The sequence below is a fragment of the Halichoeres trimaculatus genome, unplaced genomic scaffold (assembly GCF_033239565.1).
Source record: "Halichoeres trimaculatus isolate MK-OKI-2021-1 unplaced genomic scaffold, fHalTri1.1 fHalTri1_scaffold_7, whole genome shotgun sequence".
Taxonomy (NCBI): Eukaryota; Metazoa; Chordata; class Actinopteri; order Labriformes; family Labridae; genus Halichoeres; species Halichoeres trimaculatus.
The window spans coordinates 29,070,013-29,091,089 of NW_027437185.1; the positions used below are offsets into that span (position 1 = coordinate 29,070,013).

Sequence of the window (21,077 nt, forward strand, 5' to 3'; positions counted from 1 at the left end):
TCAGGAACACTACAACATCACATCATGTAAATTTATTGTAAATAGAGTTTATAAATTTAAAAAAATGGCAAGAAAGAATATATTCTTTATTTTTATCTTTTTATTACACCAAAAGTTGTGTTGCAAATGTGGTACGGATTAAATTTTCTTAGACATCAAACTGGATTTTTTTTTTTACATTGTAGCATGAAAAACAATCGTGGACTAAACTTCATTTTCAGACACTTATCAGTTTGTAACGTTCATTTAGTGGGGTTTACTTCCTTTGCACTAGACGAAACTATTATGGCATGCTCGTGGGGGAGCCCGTATTTTTCTTTTCAAATAATACTAATCCTTACTTTCTATATTGGATCACAAGCTGACGACTAAACGGAAGTTATGGATATTCATAATCAGTATAGAATTTCAGCAGAGCCTTTTCAGTATTGCGTTAGTATGTTACGTTTGTATAGCCCGTTGGAACATACCAAATGGGTCATTCCTCGATGAACTCCAACGGTGTAGCTCCCCTTGCTAAACACAGAGAGCAGTAGAGGGTTCATCTGCCGGCTAACAGTTACTACCATGGCGTCAACGGAGATAGCGAGACAAGCGGTGAGTAGGCTATTTTACTCAGGTTTCTATTGTTAGTGTCCACTCACACCTTTTAAAATGCATGTCTAGTCCTAGTTGTATCGAATATATTATATGAGCATTATAAAATGTACTGTACTTCGACTACGTTTAGGCGTCCCCTGTTAACGGTCGTCACCAACCGTTTTACGTGATTATATTTCATCCTTAATTCACGGAACCGTTGCCGAACAAAAGGGACTTATGGTGAATGTTTGTTTTTGCAAATATTTTTTTTGTTTTTAGATTATGTTAAATCTTTTTTGGTACAGGCAGGCCCAAGGCTGTTCGATTGTTACAGCAATATGTTTAACATTTTCATTTCAGTGTCCGTTTTCGTATGCAGTCAGTTTCCTGAGTCCTATTTCTTATTTGCAGATGCTGCAACGGTAGAAAATACTGTGTTGTAAGCCCCTTATTAGCTTTATTAACCGACAATCTATTAGCGAGCCATCTCTAGGCCATTCATTCTGAACGCCCCCATTTCAGCACAGCCACGGTGTTCAAGTCATTTCCGTTATGTTATTTCATGTTAGCTCCGTTAACTTCCAGTCGGGCGTTGTCTGATGTGCATTGAAAATATGGACAAAACAGATTCTTTCCGTTTATAGGCATATAGGCCTGCAATTTGAAAAGCTTGCGTAAAGTTTTCCTGGCTTTTGTTAGAGGGGATGGAAAAAGGAAGCCACTACACCCAGAGAGAGTGCTCAGAATAGCAAGCTTTTGCAGTTTGATATCCCTTTGCGGCTCAATGAATGAAAACCCACTGTGTGTAACTTGGCTGTGAGTGCCTTGAAATGAAGGATGGGGTTCAGGAATGTTGCACTTGCAGCTGAAGAGGAAAAGCTGTTTGTCCAGTCACATTACCCCGAGGTTTCCAAATACTCCCACAGCTGTTTAAACCCTATTTCAACTACCACAACTGTCCAGCACCATCAGCTTGTTTTGTTATTTTAAATCGACCCACAAACTGAATGTTTTCCTCTCAAAGCCCAGTCCACTCTGGAAAGAAATGTTGTGTTATGCTAAGCCACATAATAGGTGGTTGGCTGAGGTTTAGCTGGTTGAGAGGCCTTTCTTAGCCGTATAATCTAAATTCTTTTCTTTCCTGCACCTCATAAATGTAGATATGCACCACAGAAAAGAAATTCACAGAGATGGAGATGCTTGGCTGAGGCAGCACACCCCCACGCACATGTAGCAGCAGTGCTTTTACACCTTAGTGTTTATGTCACTGTTATTCAGAGATAAACTGCTCACGGCAGAAAGAGGAGATAAATCAGCCCCTGAGGAGTTTAAGAGTTCAACAGAGGTAGCAGCACAAGTCACAAAAAATAACTGCACTGATCAAACTCATTGGCTTTTATTTGCAACTTTCTTGATTTCAAAACAGTCTGCTTTGAAATGCTGTATTAATTTCTAAACCCTCCAGTGTTTTTCAACTTCAGTTGTTTTCCTTATATGTACATGACAGTCTGTAACAGTCTCGTCTGTGGTGAGAGTTAGAATTCAGGAAACAGGAAGCCAGCTGCTCGGCACCTGAAATCAGTCACAGCATTTTGAATATGGATGAAATTGTGGTAGTATATTTATATTTTGCTAAACAGTTTTGCTAAGCTGTAGGGGTAATTTTTGAGAATCATGTGTTTTAAAAGCGTAGAGGTGTATGCTATGTTTAACGTTGTATGTAGCTCAGCATAACATGCAAAGTGCTTGATATACAGTATGTATCTAATGTTGTTTTTTCTTGTTTTTAGGGTGAAGGTGCACGTGCTGTCCCTCTAGCCGGCCATGTTGGCTTTGACAGCATGCCTGACCAGCTGGTCAATAAGTCTGTCAACCACGGATTTTGTTTTAACATCCTCTGTGTCGGTGAGTGTGTCATGCGTGAAAATGCTTTACTTCCTCTCTCCTCTTTGGCTCAGAGACGACTTATTTGCTTCAGTGAAAGTCAAGCTTTTCCACAAGATACAAAGCATGTTGTTGAGCATTTGGCCGGCTGAGATTCCCTTTGGCCAGTCAGCTGTGGTTGTTTCGAAGATGCTTTTTGTTGAGTTAGAAAATTCAGAGGCAACTGGTGACATTTAGTAGATATAATAGGATTTATTTTGAGTTTGATTGCTATGCACTAACAGAAAGCTCCTTTTTAGGGTCAGGCAATGAAGAATATGTGCCAATGCATTCAGTTTTTACTGGTGAATCAAGTCTCTTTAGCTTTATTAAGCAGTTATTCACTGGCATATATTCAGTTCCTTGTTTATAATGTGCACAAAGCAAAACTAATGAGATCTAATTCAGCAGTACTGCAATAAACTCACAGGTTTATAAAGATGAACCTAGTTTCTGGATTAAAGAAAGGTTGGGTTGGCAATTTTTAAGATAAAGTAAGTGGTACTGTTTTAGCTTGCCGTCAAATGAAAGGCTTCTGTTTTTTCCTGCATTTAATAATAGTGATAATACATTTATTAATTTAGTACTTTCCAAGTTATATTAGGAAGTGCTGCCTGAATATTAAAATGCCTAGAGTTTGAAGCTACAAGATGTAGCTTGTATTGTTATCTCTTTCACCAATATGAAATATGTGAAAGCACTGAAATTTCATTTGCCACAGTTTTACATTTTTCTCTTCTGTTCAGATTTAACTAAATGAGTTCTTTTTCTTACAATCTCATCTTAGATACTGCTTTGTTGTGTTTCTGTTCTCAAGTCTGGTCACAGCTCTTGCCTCCTTTCCCTACTGCCATTTTAGTGTCATAGTGTTGGCTTATCTGCAAGCTGGAAGACATATTACTCAGCCTTTTTTATATTTGTGTGGAATCAAGAGGTTAAAAAGACAAACAGAAATGTGTTTCATTATTTGAACCATGACAGGAATGTCGTTCTTACTTCATATTGTTGCTGTAGTTTCTGCAAATATGGAGGTGAAATGATGCAGGAAACTACCAACATCCTTTGATGTCATGTTGAATTGCTGTCATGTGATTCAGATGCATTGTGCTTTCAAGTGGTGCTAAATCAAAATGGAGCAAAGGCATGCGATTATGTTTCTTCATCACACTTCTGTGGTATTTATGACTTCAGGAGGTTTGATTTGAATCCTCTTCTCTTTGGATGTCAGTTTGGCTAAAAGGAAGCCAAATTGCCCTTAAAGCATAATGGGTTAAAGCAGCTCAGGGACTATGATCTGACCCTTATTTTGGATTCTGAGGTAAAGACTGGGAATTAGGAACATGGTGAGATATACAAAAATGGGTTCCCATGCGTGGAGTGCAGGTCAGGCTGTGATGAATATAAATAGAATTTTCTACTGAGGGAGCTCTGTATCTGAGTCATCTGACAGCCTCGAACAGTAAACGGACGTCAGAACACATCTGCAGCTAAGCAGCTATTTCTGCTTTTTTATGTCTGCTAGCTTTTAAAATGATATGATGTATTTAAAGCATTTTTAAAATGTCACATATAGACTGCCCTCAATTCAGTTGACTCCTTTTTGTTCCAGCAAACAAGGGTCAATCAAAATGTCTAGTTAGCATGAGAATAGCAGATGCTAACAAAATTAACTGGGTCAGTTACATTTCTGTTGCTTTGGAAGCATGTGGTAAAGTTAAGAGAAGAAGAGGTCAGTTTAATGTATTAAAAATACTCCATGGCTTTTAAATGAACAGAAGGAATCAATAATGGAATTGATTTTGTCTTGTCAGGCGAGACGGGTCTGGGGAAGTCCACCCTGATGGACACGCTGTTCAACACCAAGTTTGAGGGCGAGCCCACTCAGCACAACCAGCCAGGGGTCACGCTCAAGTCCAACACCTATGAACTTCAGGAGAGTAACGTGCGCCTCAAACTTACCGTTGTGAACACTGTGGGCTTTGGTGACCAAATAAACAAGGAAGACAGGTAAAGCAGTCAGGTGTTGAGCCTTTGATAGTCTACGAAAACAAGTTTTTGTTGTACACTTCTTTGTTTTTGAAAGCAACAACAGCAATCCACAGTTAATCAGAGTGATTAAGCTCTGTGTAATGAAAAGGCTTTTCCAGGTTTTGCACTTTGTTCGGTATCAGATTGCCAATCACTAAGTAAATAATGTGGATTTGCTGCATGTTGCACAGACTCCTAATCATAGCCATGTGAGCAACCGCTAGCATAACATCTGACAGTGTTTACACTAGCTGTGTGTTTGTGTAGTGGATGCCTGTACATGATTGTTATAGACTTCAATCCTTGAAGTCAGAAATATCTTCTGTTTTCTTTTTGTTCGTTTCCCTTTTGAAATTTACATTTAGTGCTGAAATTCTAACTGTGTCATCCAATAGAAAATAAACATAAATATGAAATGTCCATAAATTATTTTTGTCTATTCAGAGGTAAATTCTGTAAAATTTAGTCTAATACAAGGATAAGCTTAGAGGTTGCTTTCAAATGGCAGACAAGATGTAAATAGTAAATGGAAACTTGGAGGAGTCCAGTGAAAACCAAGTGTTTACTGGGTCTTTGTTTTAACAAACAAAATACAAAGGAAAAGGTCAAACTTTCCTGTTTGTCTGTTTTCTTACAGCTACAAGCCCATTGTGGAGTTCATTGACGCCCAGTTTGAGGCATACTTACAGGAAGAGCTGAAGATAAAGCGCACGCTACACAGCTACCACGACACTCGGATCCACGCATGCCTGTATTTTATTGCTCCCACGGGGCATTCGCTCAAATCTCTTGACTTGGTGACCATGAAGAAGCTTGACAGCAAGGTGAGCTTGGAGATTCAGCATAATTTTTTTGTGGACTGGATGTCAGCTGGATTGCAGATCCACTTTAAAATCTGTCTACTTTCCACCAGTTCCAGCTGGTATTAGGCTTAAACTGCAACTTTTTCTGTATTAAGCATCATATTAATCAATTATAAGCAATCCATTCTTGTAGTCTGGTGGTAAGTACTGTATCCCCCCAGCAGCAGAGTGATGTAAAAGAAAAGCTATTGCATAATTCCTTTGAGCTTGAAGAAACAAACTATCATATCATTGATTCACACTGGAGGTAAATCTTTTAGCAGCAGTGTGTTTCTGTTTGCACCATTGAATCTATCTGCTCCAGTCATGGATCGCAAACCCTTTCTAGGCCATCTGCCTGCATCCAAAGTGGCTCCAGTCTCAGTGTCGGTCAGCTGTGAAATGCAGTCTCTCGTTTCTCAGTCAGGTCCCCACCACAGCGGCTCATTTGCATGGACCTCCTGGCTTTTGTACAAAGAGTCTGCTCAGTGTTTGCCAGAGCAGCTGTGCCCTCTGGCAACCACTTACAACAGCTTCATCCAGAGCAGAGCCTCCTCTGTTTACATTTTCACCTGAGGGTGCATTCAAGTACTTTCTTAACTGCAGTCCCGCAAGCAAGACAATAAAACATCATCAGACTAAGTATTTTGTTCTCATGTGTTCACATGATCCTCACATCAGGGATAGTACCCTTCAATAAGAAAAGCTACCGGAAATACAGAAACAAGTTGTGTGGGAGTGAGAGCCTCATTTATTATCCTTCTTCAGTTAGTTCTTTGTTACCACCTTGCCTGCTTTCCCCTACTCCTCCCTCTCCATTCTACTTTTTTGACACAGCTTAGAATTTTTGGTCAACTTTGTCAGCCTATCAACAAGTTTGGAGAGCTTTTAAGAGATCTCAAGCAGGAGATAGAAACCTTCTGCTCCCTGCTGCATTTGCTATTTATATCTCTGTGCTTAATAAAGTTGAATTGTCTGCAGTGCAGAAAGCCCAACTTGCAGAAGCTGTGCAGCTTGAGAGAGATACTGGGATGTAAAAAGTGATGAGAAAAAACAAGATTTTATGAAAATGTACTTCAACTTTTTTGTGACACCCTTGGAAATCTGGTGTCGGGCAGTAGTGTAACATTCATAGAAAAAGAGTGCTTTTAACTCTGTTATTTGACCTGTGACAAGTTTGAGCCGTAACTTGTGCTCAATAATTAGATTTTGGCGTCTTATGGCTGTACCACAGGACGATCTGTCTGACCTAGAAAGTAAGCTTTTCTATATGTAGCTTCTTCTTTGAAAAGCATTGTCTGCACATTGTCATTTTGTCATGTCTCATTCTGAAGGTCAACATCATTCCAATCGTTGCCAAGTCAGACGCCATCTCCAAGAGTGAACTGGCAAAGTTCAAAATCAAAATCACAAGTGAGCTGGTCAGCAATGGAGTACAGATCTACCAGTTCCCCACTGATGACGAGTCTGTGGCTGAGATCAACTCCACCATGAATGTAAGAGGTTTTATCATAGACATATTTTTTAAAACAGTGTATACTTTATGTTTTGATAAAAGGTTGCAAATCTCTCTGCATTTCATGGTTTCTGTTAATACTAGTTTGTAATGTACAGTCTGCATTTGCTTTGGGGAGGAGATTGAGGAGAGTCTACAGAGCTTTCAGTTGTGTTAAGAGGTTTACCGTTGTTGTTTTCCTCCACAGAGCCATTTGCCCTTCGCTGTAGTGGGGAGCACAGAGGAAGTGAAGATTGGGAACAAGATGGTGAAGGCTCGGCAGTACCCCTGGGGGACAGTGCAGGGTAAGGCAAGGCCACGTCTTGAACAGGAAATGAGAACGCCCTCCCTCACATCCCAGCAGAGCTGCTACAGCTTCTCTCTCCTCTCATATTCCTCCTCAGCTGCATCAGAGGCCACAAACTAACTGATAACCAGTTATATAACCTCAGTCAGCTGCAGCACCCCCTGCAGCAATCGTACTATCAGTGTGAGCTGTAGTAGCCCTTAGCTTGTACGTATTTGGACACATTACGTCACTGACAGTGATTCAGATGTATCGACTTACTTTATTGATCTGTAACATAGTTTGTAATGTTTTCTAAACGGAGAGCAGTTTCAGTTTTCACAGTGTTCTAGTAAACAAGCTGAACTCACACAACTCAGCTTTATGATACTTTCCAGTCTCAGACTGTAGTTCTCTGCTGTATGTGTGGGTGGTCTTTAATGGCTTGCAGGGGCTTGGCTCATCCAGCACATAGCTTAAAAGCAATGTTGCACATGAGGGTGTTGTCAGGCTGGACCAATGTTTCTGGGCTTTCTAAGAAAAGATAAATTTCCTTGAGGGAGTGCTACATCCCCCAGCCATGGTCCACCACCAAGAGTCACGCACTCTTGTGAGGGTTGTGTTCAAAGCAGCCTCTGATTTCAGCATACTGTGTGGCAAGCACACAAGTTCAGGGGTCTCAAAGAGATCATATAAAATAGATGGGTTTTTTTTCCAGCAAAACCTGCTGGACTGAGTTAAAAAGAATAAGCCCAATAATATTTTTTTTCCTCTTATTTTTTTAGTATTCATTATCACTAAAACACAAATTTTAAAAAGGTAGGGCTTTTCTCTTACCTCTTATCAGAACATCCAAATATTGGATTGGGACTCTTTATCAGCAGATATTCAATACTAAAAAGTGGAATAGGGGGCCAAAAATGCATATCAAGTTGATCCTAATTATAATGTTAAATTAACGTTGTCTGTGGCTTGTATTTAGCTTGTTTACACTCAAAGCCAGTGAGCTGTGTAAAAAAGTGTTCCCCTTTTCATGCAACTTTGCCCCTTGGGGGAAGACATCTTGAATTTTTACACTGCTTATTTACCCAGTATCAACACCCCACTATTTCCCTAAAGGTGACAGTCAGCACTTGAACCTCACAGCTATTGTTTCATACAAAATTCAATGTGGTGGAGTGCAGCCAAAAACCATGAAAAAGCCCCATCTCTGTCCCAAAGCTTACAGATGGCTCTGTATAATAACTCTGTCCTTAGGCTCCATCTAAAATTGGGTGCATGTGTACTCACATGATCTGTGGCATCACTGTGTCCACCAACAGAATCAATAAACAAGCCACAGGACATGAACACTGTTCTGTGTCGGTCTAAAACTGTCAGAGAGAAATCCCCTCTGATTTTAATAGTTGGTATTTGATACTTGTTACTAATCTTAAGGTTAACTGATGCTGATGTTGAATTTTCCTGCTCACTTATTCAATGTTACATAATCCTCAAAGAACAGGTTGGCATCTGATGTGTAACTTTGGTGTGTGTCTCCCTGTCTCTCCTGCAGTTGAAAATGAGAATCATTGCGATTTTGTCAAACTGCGAGAAATGCTGATCAGAGTGAACATGGAAGACCTGCGAGAGCAGACCCACACACGTCACTATGAGCTCTATCGCCGCTGCAAACTGGAGGAGATGGGCTTTAAGGACACTGATCCTGACAGCAAGCCCTTCAGGTAGTGAATGAGAGGCTGCTGGAAATCCTCCCCACTTCATCGTCTTGTTACTGCATTATAATGCATTGAATTTTCTTATCTGAACCTTTTTACTCTACACTATCCTGTGCCAGTTTAGCCTAATGCCTCTGTTGGTAATTGCTTTCTCCCGTGGCTTTCTTCTTCAGTCTTCAAGAGACCTATGAAGCAAAGAGGAATGAGTTCATGGGCGAGCTGCAGAAAAAAGAAGAAGAGATGAGGCAAATGTTTGTCCAGAGAGTCAAAGAGAAGGAGGCTGAGCTCAAAGAGGCAGAGAAAGAGGTAGAATCTGGTCACGAATCTCTCTGTGAGAAAATCTCTGCTCTTTATTTAGTTTAATGTAAAACCTTCGATCCTTTGCTGTTCCTGCACAGTTGCATGAGAAGTTTGACCGCTTGAAGAAGCTTCACCAGGACGAGAAAAAGAAACTGGAGGATAAGAAGAAGTCCTTGGATGACGAGCTGAACATGTTCAAACAGAAAAAGACTGCTGCAGAGCTCTTGCAGAACCAGGCGCAGCAGGCAGGGGGCTCCACCACACTCAAGAGGGACAAAGAGAGGAAAAAGTAAGTATTGTTCTCTTTCTTACTATTCACTTCCTTCCTTCCTTTCATTTCTAGTCTCACGTCACAGGTCAAGAAGACGACCTCTAGTTGGATAACGTGGGAGGAACAAGGTCACTTTTTTATTACACTAATGTTCCAGGAAATTATTTCAGCTTTGTCCAAAGATTTGTGTTACACATCAGCAGACAAATATGGCTGATAATATAGTGATGTTTTTTGAAGCTTTATTTGTACAAAGGTGTAAATCCATCAGCATTCTTTCCACTACACTCAGAATTTATCAACGCTCTATCCCCCTCATATTATAACCCACTTGAAATTTGTAGTTTAGTCTATCCACTGCCTTTCTCAGACACTTAGTTTGCTCAGCAGAGGCACATGAATGCTCCACTCTGCCCTCCACATAACAACAAAGAATTTTAAGAGCTAGGCAGATTCATAAATAATCACTAATGTGGAAAAATAAGAAGGGCAGAGCAGACAGAGAGAATGATGAACTGCAACCTCATCTAAATAGTTGAACAGTTTCCAAATGTTAGAAAGGGTTGTCAGTGGTGGTTTCACCAGAACACATCATTAAATTAAAAGCCCATTTTTTTACAAACAACTTTGATGCTCAACTCTGTTAACAATTGCTGGACACTTGTATTTGTAATAATTTATCACAGATCATAAAAGTCTCATAAAATGATCGGACAGTTTTCCTCTGTTCCATTATATCTGCTGTCGTCCACTTGTCTGGTTTTAATCACTCCACAGTTTGAAGTCTCTTTTTTTAATTGCTATAATTCTCTTAGACTCCGCCCCAAGAGTTCACATCAGTTTTAAATCTCTACAGCATGTTTGAAGAGTTTCTGAGTATGTTTGAAGTGTTCTGTTGAAATTGTCGGTACCTTCATGCTGGTAATTGACTCCTGGTTTTGTGTTGAAGCTGATGTGACGCCGTGCCTGTTAGAAAAGGAAGAAGACACTTGCACTGAGAAGGTTCTTGTTGCTTTATTTTTTTTCCTTCCCTATTAATGTCCTTCCTTCACAGCCACTTCTTCTCTTTTCATGATCTCTGTCTGGACCATTCCTCTTCCAATGGGGGCAGCAGTGCTTCATCTTTAGCTCTGTCCGTGGGTCACTGATTGAAAACTGTCTGTTCCATTCATATTCAAGCCTCAGTGTTTACTTTTTTAGTTACATAACAGTTTTTTCCACAATGAGAATGTTTTTCCTGGAGTCTGCAGGAAAAAGGGTTATATCAGTTTATATTTCAGTTCCCAGAAGACAAAGCTACTGATTACTGCTTGTTGTAAGATGTGAATCTGTCCTGTAAATGCATGTGTCACCTATGCTGCATCCATAATGTTTTCCAGTTAACTCCTTCAACCCTCACTTGCTGCATGCTGCATGAGGCACCTTTCCTGGTAAGACTCCTGCCTCTTGAGCTGCTCAACCATAACATTCTGCAAATTTATATTAGACTTCAATAATTGACGAGACAAATCTCAGTTTTTAAATCTTTTTAGGAAAAAAATGATTCAGTGCTTACCCTCCATGTGCCAGCTCCTAAATCAACTGGCTTATTAGCTCACCACACACACTTTTGACGGACCACCCCATCTGCCTCTTTAAATTCACAAAAGTCCTATTTTATTGTAGCACTCCAAAAGTCTTTCCTCAAATGGCCCTGCTGCCACACAAAGAGCACATTCAAGGCCGGGCTGAGACTAACAGGTCACTATGGAGCAGCCAACAGCCTCAGGGCCCATCTCTGTTCATAGAGATGACATGTTTTCTTGATCTCGAACCATATGACTACCCACCCCCACCCCTTGTGAGTTGATATAAGAGCCAAATCCACAGAGAGAGATGTTGTTTAGGCTGAACCACTTGGGAGAGAAGAGAAAGAAAACATCTGCCTCACAATCTGTAAACTCCTCGAGTTCAAGTCTATTTGGAGATAGATGAAAACAAGCTGCAAGATACTGTACAACAAGGAAGACAGTCACATGTAGTGTTTCACATTCGATGGCAGGACCAAACCTCGAAAAATATGTAGTTTCCAAGAATAACACAACTGCACTAGCAATCCTAACCTCTCCATACTCTTTGTAGGTTTCCTTGAGAGCACGGTCTCCTTTAAATGCCATCTGCTCACTGATATTAATGTGATGTTACAGATGTGAAACAGTGTGTGCATGCACGTGTGTTGTAATGATGTTTTAACTCAAAAGAAAGCAATAACAGCCCTTCTCTTTCATTTCCAGCTTAGGGTTCCTGTAGAAAAAAGTGCTCCCTTGCGGCCATCCTGCTGTGAATGAGTTTCAACCCCATCATCCTTTTTTTTATAGTTCCCCTTCCCCAACTCGCCCTCACCCAAACCCATAATTCAACCCTCCATATGCCCCACACCCTGCTCTCTGGAAGACGCTGGGCTAGCAGTTTGACTTTTTGTTTCTGATGTTGAATAATGCTTGTCTCTTGGATATTTTCCACAAGCAGTTATTCAGCTTGTCTCTGTGTAGAAGTTTCCTTTAAATGCATTCCATATTTGTTTAATATTCAGTGATTCTTTGCATGACAGAGTGAGCCTTTTTTGATATTAACATTCATGACCACTGTTGTGATGGGCAGAAATGTACCAAGGGTAAAGTGAGGCATGCATCAGACACTGGGTCAGTGTGTTTACATATGTGAACAAAGAAATACATTAAACGAACTGAAACAGATGTGGACTGATTTACAAGCATGTAAAGTGAGTGATGCACAAAGAGATCTAGGCTGAGATGAAAGTCTTTCTAATGGAGTTTTTACTCTCAAATTTAGGAACTACAGATGTGCAGATGCTGGTTAATGTTTGATATTATTTTGTTAGTTTAAAGTGGAAGCTTTCATTTGTGAGATTTCAGTCGTGATTTATTTTGCAGCAGCACAGCTTTGGTTTTAACAGGAAGTGTGGTTTAGCGCAAACAGGTAGTTTTAATTGCAAAATGAAACTATCACAGTCTTGTTTATGCTTAGCTCAGCTTTTAATTAGCCATCCCTGTTGCAAACACTTTGAATTACTGCTGTGTTGCTACAGAGTTTGCAGAAGTAGAAACACAGTGTGTTGAAAAACTTCAACAGTCTGATGAGTCCTGACCGGAAAGATTAAACTGTTTTAGTAATGACAAATAACCACAGAATGCAGTTATGTGCAAGATTAAATCAAAATCTGAATTGATCTAATGTTTTTACAACTTTTGAACCTAGACTTGCTATTTTTACTGCCAGGTTTACGCTAAGGCTTTGTCCATACCTAGCCAGGTATTTTCAAATACAAATATCCCCCTCATTAGTTTTTAAAAACACCTTGGCCCACATGCATCAGAAAACTCCACCAATAAGTGTGGCTCCAGGCATGCCAAACACATATTTGGCTGAGTTTTTCAGGCATAAAAACCTGTGCCAGCCAATCGGAATGAGCCCCCGTCATTCAGCTGTGACGTTTGAGAACCGAAAAAATGTTTCCCAGAGTATACATGAAATCATGAAAGCAGAGTTTTCCAAATATTTCACTTTGTTGGAGTTTTAGAAAACCTTGTTTTTAGTTATCTAAAACTGCAGATTCATGTGGATGGCAGGAGTAAACGTAAAAAAAAAATGCAGCTTCCCAGATACACGGTTTCGTGTGGACATGGCCTGAGTCTTAATTTGTGCGTGATGTCCCCAGGCGATGCTGTTTCACTCTACCCTGATGCATGAGCAGTTGTGAGCCTAATCTCTCTACCACTTCTCCCATACCTCATTCATTGTCACGTGTTGAGTGCCAAACTCATGCTACAGCTTTCACATTTGCACTTTTTTATACAAACAAATGTGACGTTTCGAAGTGAGTATATAATATTGTTGTCAGTGCAATTGTAACTTTCTTTTTTTTTTTACTTCGAATGATGAAGGCACATTTGATCACCATGATGTCTGTTGTCCTGCAAGGACAAGTGCTGGTTGTGTCCATGTTATTTTAAAGAACAAAATAATCTCAAAGAAAAAATAAAGGCCAATTTTTCACCAAATGTTTCACCTGTGGCCATAATCATTGTGTATGAGGAATGTCTAACATGGTGCTAACTGAAGGGTGGGGCTGCTTATTTTGGGTGGTGACAAGTTGGTGATGGTAAATAAATATCGACACCACAACACCAAGTGTAGAGAAATTCTCAACCTTGATTTTTTATTTCTGGAAGAGTGTGTTCTTGAGTCTTGGTTAATTTTTTTTTGTTGCTTGTTCAGGTAAATCAGGTAAAATGATTCACTGGGAATCTTCTGACCCTAGTTATTTCTTTGTTTTTACCAATGCAAGGTTCAATGCTGCTCTCATTTTGAAAACTGTCTTAGAAATGAAGACATTAAAACAAATAAATTCCATGACATTCAGGTCAAAACGCATCAAAAGAAAAGCCTTTCCCTCTCTCTTTATCCCCTGCTTACTGGTCTGTGTGGTTTCACTCTTCTTTGCAGTAATCCCTGGCTCTGCACTGAGTAGGTCCTCAGCCAACCAGCCCTTTGTGGGTACTGAGTACCTCATATGTGACCAGAGGCTTTGTGGACCCCCATCCTTCAGGGTTTCTTAATCATTACCTGCTTTGCTATAACGATGATCAGTGTGTAGCTGCTGCAGCTTTAACCTCGCACTCGGCAATCTGTCTAATCATTGCCTCTGCTTGTGTATATATGTGCACTGTTTTGTTGTGTGACTAACATCTTTTCCACTTGAGCTTCATGGGAATATATAAGCACTTATTTGTTTATTATATATTTATGTGGTAATTACTCCCACATGGACTTACACTGCTTCATTTCAGTGTTATTTTTCTGTGTGATCAGTGATTTTTAAGGCTTGTTAAAGTTACTTTGAAAACAGGGTGATCAAGGTCTAACTTTGTCTTCATGATCTTCGAACTTAAATCTCTTTCCTCCCTGTTATCAGATGCACTTCTAAATCTTAAGCTTGACTTTTTTGACAGTGTTTCTGCTTTGCCACTTTTACCTCTAACTGCCCGCTTTCTCTTTCTCTCTCTTTGTCTCTTTAGCTTCTTTTAATCTGTCTTGACCGCCTGAAGAGGGGATTGCAGCTTCGGCAAGAACTAAGCACCCTTTACCTCCTCCTGTTTTATCTCGCTGTATTCAATCCTTTTTTTATTCTCCCTACGGCATCCCCCCTTTTGTTGAATATGGCCTTATGTGGACTCGCATGGTATTTCTGACCACCTTAAAAAGCTCACCCAGGCAGGGTGGGAACCGGGCACACTTTAAATCTGCTTTAATGTCTTAATGTACATAAAGAGACACTTGTAGTTAATGGATGTCATCAGCTGGGGCTCACACATCTTTTGGACTCATTTGTAAAATCATTACTTGATCTTTACTTGAAACAAAATAGCAATGACCTGCACTATGCACTCATCTTTCTAGAAAGACTGAACAGAATTTAAAAAATAATAAAACTGCTCAAACATAAAGGTTTGCTGATTGAAAACCATCAAAGATAGAAGCACTTGCTAGGTTTAATAGGTAGTCATGTTTTTTAAACTATTTCAGTTAGGAATGAAAATCTGCAAAATTACATGAGTCATAATCACCCAGACGCCAAAGCAATATTTCTCCTTTACACTTGATTCGATGGTGCCCATGTTTACATGTCACTGTTGAATACCATGGAGGTCACATGTCATGGCCTTTTATTACACATGTGCTTTAGTACTCATCAGGCTACTCTTTGTTTTGCATGCATCTTTTTATTTATTTGCCGCTGTGGACTTTGACCTGCTTGTTTTTATCCCCAATAACTCTGGTTTGCATTATGTTTCAACATCATTGCTGTTTTCTTCAAATGGTGCATAATATTATTATTATTAATGTATATTTGCTCTGTCCTATGATTGCAGCTCCCTTTTTGCCAAATATTAGTATAAGGTGGAGTTGATCCGAATCCCAGATGGGAGTATGAAAAAAAAAAAAGAAAATAGTCATGCATTTATATAATTTATAAGGATATATTTTGTGTATTGAAGTGGAAACTTGTTGTTTATTACCTATGATCTTTGGATGTGACTGAGTGTAAAGTAACATTTTGGTGTCAGAAAATGCCATACATTTTTCTAGTATCAGTCATCACCTCTTGTCGTCAAAATCGTTCCCACACCACAAATTATTCAGTATCTTACTTTAGTTTGATTCCATTGATGTACATTTTCAATAAAAAAATATGATCCAAACTCCGAAAGCTTTTGTCTTTCATTCACATATTTGATATTTACCTTGTTGATGCAGATGTTTCTATTTCCTTCAAGTTTAAGATAAACTCCCAAGGTGTTTTTTTTTTTTGTTATAAAATGTGAGATACCTTCATTGGTATAGAATACTAGTATACTTTTTGCACCTTTTAAAACTTCATTAAACTTCATTTTCTTAGTTGTTTAATTTTACAAAATGACAATAATAAAAAAGTGTTTTTGTCAGCTGTATTCTCTTGGTACTTTTTGGATACAACCATGTGTTTGAAAACTGTCTGTTGTGATATTTTGTCTAACTCACTGTACAAGGCTAGAAAAAGATCTACTACATTCTTTGTCCTTAAACATGACTCTGAACGTGTCAAAGTAAGTTAACCTTAAAGGAAATCACATAAAACACCTGTGTTCTTTGAAAGATGATGTAAAAGCCTAAACAATGAATAAAAAAACAATAGAATAATTCTTTAAAAAAAAATCATTTGAAACAAGAAGCTTTTCGATTTTATAGCTTAATAAGTAAATAATCTTTAGTAATAAGTAAAATACAAAAATAAGTTAATTCTTTGAAAATACAATTTGCATTTAAGAATAGATATACCAACTTTATAGAATGCATGTAAAGCATTGTGTATTTTGCAATTGCATTATCTGCTGACAATGTTTCTGTTTACATTTTAATCTTTTTCGAGTAGGGTTAACAGGAACCACATGTGCTTGAAACTTTCAAGTTGAAAGACATGTTGAGCGCCGCCGCACTGAATGATTCAGTTACACGCATAGTTTATACGTTAGTAAAGGAAGTGACCGGTACAAACTTATTGAATCTCACCTCTTTCTCTATTTGCCGCTCATAGACAACGCCACTGTTTCTCGACTTTCGGTGTATCATTTCATGGGGCATATGTGTGTTTTTCGCTCTTTCAGGGCGGGTTAATTTATAATTTTGTTGAGTAAAGTGGTTCACTCCGATGTACTTGGGGCTATGGGCTGTGCGGCTGCAATGCATTATGGGGGAGTGCGGTGTCAGACGCCATGATTGCTTTAGCTGGAGCAGAAAATGGATGCTTTATGCTAACGAGTTAGAAGAACGATTACCTTAAGACTCGTGCAGTTTGGTGTCGACTTGCCCTCAGGGATTATTATACAAAACAGATCCTAACTTCCGTATACTATCGATAACTCTGAAGGCTATGTAGAATCATAGCTTATCTCCATGACGACATTCTGAGGTAAAGCTGTGTTAGCGAGCTAGCCGTGATGCTAACACTGAAATGATAACTGACTGGCTGTAAAATTGAACTCAGTCTCTCCCTCAGCCTTCGAAGAGTGATATAAACCTCACCAAAGGCTACCCCCAAAGGTAAGAGCATTACACAATGAATAAATCACGTATCATAGTGTTGATATCCATAAGCTACCTTTGAGCACGTTAGCCTGTAAGAGATAGACCCTTTCGGCCTACTGCGTCACTCTGTCACAGACTTGTTTCTTCACTCAAAGCTGACAATTATTTTACAGCATTCCAACGTTTTCATGTAATTCCTGGCGTTTCAATGTTTTAGTTAAAGTAGATATTCTATTGATTGTTATGGCACGTCATGCCACCGACAGGTGGTGTTTGTTTTCACGGATTGTTTTGGTCCTCTGTAGGCAGCATGGTGTAAAAACGCACCACAGATGGAGTTTGAATGATGGGTTTTCATGCCATCCATTTACCTCGTGTTTCATCCAAGTCTTTTGCTTTCACAGCAGGTATGGCCCGGCTTTGATTTGGACGGTGCAGGTGATGGCAGAAGGGACTGATACTGGCGACATGCCCTCTTTTGATCCACGTCCTACTCCTGAAGCAAAAAAGCGACCTTTTTCTTCTGATGGAAGTAAGTGCTGACCATTGGGGCTTCTGACAATGAGGAAACAAACTTTATTAACCTGAATATTGAAAATAACCTTCATATGACATATAAAACTACAGTATTTTGAAGGCTACCTCGTCTGATTTAAACCTTTTGTTTTATTTATCTATTTTTTTTTTCTGTGCTGAAGCTTGTGGTACTTTTTTTATGTCCAGACTGTTGTTAAAGCACTTTTTAAACTCCTGTTTTGAAAGTGCTATACTAATAGATTTATTGTTTCAATTATTAGAAGTCTCAGGGAACTAACTGAAAACCTCCCGTTTTAATGTAAAACTGATCGAACAATATGCTTGTTTGGGTTTCCACACCTCTTATTTAAGTGTTTGAGGGAGGAATTATATATTGACATTCCTATCCTTTTTGATTTTGGATTGTTTGATCCTTGTACATTTAATACTATTGTAAAATGTTTTCACAATTGAAGGCAGACTCATTGAACGTACGTTAGATCCACTCCTGAACTATAGTTTATTTTGCTTAAAGTTGTGTCATATTTGAGTTCTTACTGTGAACCTGTGTCATGTCATTGCAGGAGAGGAGCCCATGAGGAAAATGCCTGTTTCGAAATTTGGCTCTAGACCTCGATTCGAGCCTGTACACTTTGTCAGCGGTGGAAGTAGTGTAGGTACTGGCGCTGACGAGAAGGAGAATGACAAAGAAGGCAGGAGGGATGAGGGGTACAGTGCAAGACAATGGGACTCTGATTCCTATGGCAGCGCCAGCAGAGCTCAGGGCTCCGCCTCCCTGAGGCCTGCTTTTGACAGAGTGCCATCGTACAGCTCAGACTCTTGGGGTTCCCATAGGGACAGGGATCGAGACCGAGATAGAGAGGTATTTTCAAGTGGCACAAGTGGGTTGGGATACGGAGGACATGGGTCAAGTTCAAACTTCATGGCTAAAACACAGCAGGACTACGTAGCCAAGTATGAAGCCCACAGCTCTCGGAATGCTGATGCTTATACTCAGGCTGGGAGATACAACGGCTATGGGGGAGGAAGCAGGTCAGGTGGCTGGGATTCAGGGCGTCAGGGTTTGGGGTACAGCCATCAGGACCGACCCACATCGAGCAGGCCGTTCTGCAGGGTCTACAACAGTCCGGGCAGGAGCAGCCCCACCACATCACAGTCGAGCTGTACATCACAGCTTGCTCCTATATCTCAATCAGTACTGGATGAGAAGCAAAGGCTGATTGTTAGTGTAGCATCTACATTAGCTGTTGCTTTTAGGGACCCTATGTTCATGACTGGGAGTGACTCGCCAAACTATAATTTCATGCTGAGCCGCAGCATCCAGGCTTGCAAAACTAATCCTGAGTATATTTATGTCAACTTAAAAGATATTCCTCTGGCTGACCTGCCGAAGAACAGGAAAGTGCCAACAGAAGGTTATGCCTGTGAACTGAGATGTCAGGGTGTTTATCTTGCTACAGGTTACTCTGGGAGTAAAAATGGGGCAAGGGACCGGGCCTCTGAGCAAGCTGTGAAACTCTTTCTGAAGCAGGTCGAGGTTCGTGTGGTGCAGCGCAGATACAGACACTCTATGGTGAATGACATTGTTGTGTGCCAGACCCACAGCCCAACCCCGGCCTTCTTACCAGCCCTCCGCAACCCTGAGGATAAGCCAACACCCAGCTCTAAGGGTCAGTATGAGCCTGACAGACGGAAGCACTGGACAGAGTTTGTGGTGATGGACAATGCTCATGATGCCATCTGCATACTCAACAATTCTGCAGCCTTTAATCGCATGAAGATCGACTATAAATTCGACCCGCTACCTAATAGCAGCGTTTGGCTGTGCAGTGTTTACCTGCAGGATGAGCTGGTAGCACAGGCTACAGGCTCCAAAAAGAACTCAAAGCACGCAGCAGCTGAAGAGGCAGTCAAGAAACTTCGCATGAATCAGGCACAAAGACAACAATCACACCGAGGAAATCAGATGGAAACCAGTAGATTCGGGCAACACAGTGGAAAGAAGAAGCACCTGAGTGAGCTGGTGATACTTGAAAACTCTGACAATGCAATCTGTATTATTAATGACACAGCTCAGTTTAACAAAGTGACTGCTGACTACAAGTTCACGGTTTTACCTGATCACCGCTGGAGGTGTGAAGTGTACTTGGAAGGACAATTTGTTGCAGCAGGAATTGGGCCCAAGAAATTAGTCAAGCACATTGCAGCAAAAGAAGCTTTAGCCACTTTGAGGCAGACACAAGCAGTGGTCAAATCCAACCTAAGAAAGGAGGGTCACAATGATGCTATTTCCCGCTCCCAGATCCTGGCTCGGTCTGGAGAGGAGGAGAGGCAGGAGATTAAAGAAGATAACATTGGAAATCAGCTGCTCCGTAAGATGGGCTGGAAAGGAGGTGGATTGGGCCGTGATGGGGAAGGAATCGCTGAACCAATCAGAGTAAAGGAGCAGTTCTCCAGAGAGGGGTTAGGAATGGACGCAGACAAAACTGGAAACCAGCTTAGCAAACGAGATATTGAGGACATCATTCGAAACTATGCCAGTTCAGACCGGCAGGACGATCTCCGTTTCTCCACTGACCTCACCAATGATGAGCGAAAGCAGATCCACCACATATCTCAGAAGTACGGCCTGCGGAGCAAGTCGTATGGACAGGGCCGACAACGGTTTCTGATTGTCAGCCGCAAAGTACACAAAGACCAGCTCATTGGTCAGCTTCTACAGGAAGGACAGGTGGGGCGATATGAGCTTGTGAAACCTCAGGCCTCTCACTAGTTTGCATGAAGTGCAGAATTACAGTTAATGATTTAAAAAAAGGTTCATTAGTTGAACTTGAGAATAAGGCACACCCAAGTGTTTCTGCTTTATATCTGTGTGACACATGTAACACAAGACAAGACTCTTCTGTTGTCACATGTGATTTCTGTATTACTCTACCATGAAATGTACTGAAGCTTTGCCAGGGTCTGTTGAGGACTACTTTTTTGGCCTCTTTGCATTCCATGTCCCATTTCTGTTTCACTTTTGCACAAGTTTGTGTTCAGTGCTTAATCATATTCTGATAATCCTCAAAATGTCAAGATTTATTTTTGTTAAGAATGATTCATGGCACTTGAATCCACTTTGTTGTGGCTCTGTTCTGAACCTGGCAGATTATGCAGCGTTTTACTGCTTGTTTGTGAACATTGTAGACAGTCGATTCTCTAAGACAAGGATTAGAGGCATTATCGTCAAACTGTAGCTAGCCGTACCAGTCTCACTGTAGTCTCTATTCAGCAATACCTGCTATGTCGTTAACACCTGGAGATCATGTTACAAGCTGCATCCATGATAGAAAAATCAAAGCTGTGATCTTTGTTTAATGTCAGATGTGCTGATTAATGTGAGTAACGTTAACTTGTCTGCTTGTTTTCACAGATGTAAATACTGAATAAATTAAAATAGATAACCACCAAAAGACTGGATTTAATC

At 40.3% G+C, this 21,077-nt stretch overlaps 2 protein-coding genes across 7 annotated transcripts; both read left to right on the top strand.

Moving 5' to 3' along the window:
* Positions 1-492: 492 nt before the first annotated feature.
* On the top strand, positions 493-15,716 carry septin6 (septin 6). Of its 3 annotated transcripts, none has more exons than XM_074673824.1 (11): positions 493-597; positions 2,373-2,487; positions 4,317-4,512; positions 5,171-5,357; positions 6,710-6,871; positions 7,079-7,175; positions 8,712-8,880; positions 9,048-9,180; positions 9,273-9,463; positions 10,825-10,875; positions 14,524-15,716. In XM_074673824.1, exons 1-10 carry the CDS (start codon positions 568-570, stop codon positions 10,826-10,828), a joined length of 1,284 nt encoding a protein of 427 aa, XP_074529925.1. In that variant the 5' UTR covers positions 493-567; the 3' UTR covers positions 10,829-10,875; positions 14,524-15,716. The 3 variants fall into 3 exon arrangements, with proteins under 3 accessions (XP_074529925.1, XP_074529924.1, XP_074529923.1); XM_074673823.1 differs by lacking the exon at positions 14,524-15,716 and adding an exon at positions 11,719-14,514; XM_074673822.1 differs by lacking the exon at positions 10,825-10,875.
* Positions 15,717-16,711: 995 nt separating this feature from the next.
* Positions 16,712-21,065, top strand: nkrf (NFKB repressing factor). 4 transcript variants are annotated; one of them, XM_074674007.1, is made up of 4 exons: positions 16,712-16,955; positions 17,043-17,086; positions 17,476-17,603; positions 18,172-21,065. In XM_074674007.1, the coding sequence occupies exons 3-4, from the start codon at positions 17,513-17,515 to the stop codon at positions 20,379-20,381; spliced, it is 2,301 nt and encodes a 766-aa protein (XP_074530108.1). In that variant the 5' UTR covers positions 16,712-16,955; positions 17,043-17,086; positions 17,476-17,512; the 3' UTR covers positions 20,382-21,065. The 4 variants fall into 4 exon arrangements, with proteins under 4 accessions (XP_074530108.1, XP_074530109.1, XP_074530106.1 ...); XM_074674008.1 differs by having other exon boundaries at positions 17,479-17,603; XM_074674005.1 differs by having other exon boundaries at positions 16,712-17,086.
* Positions 21,066-21,077: the final 12 nt, after the last annotated feature.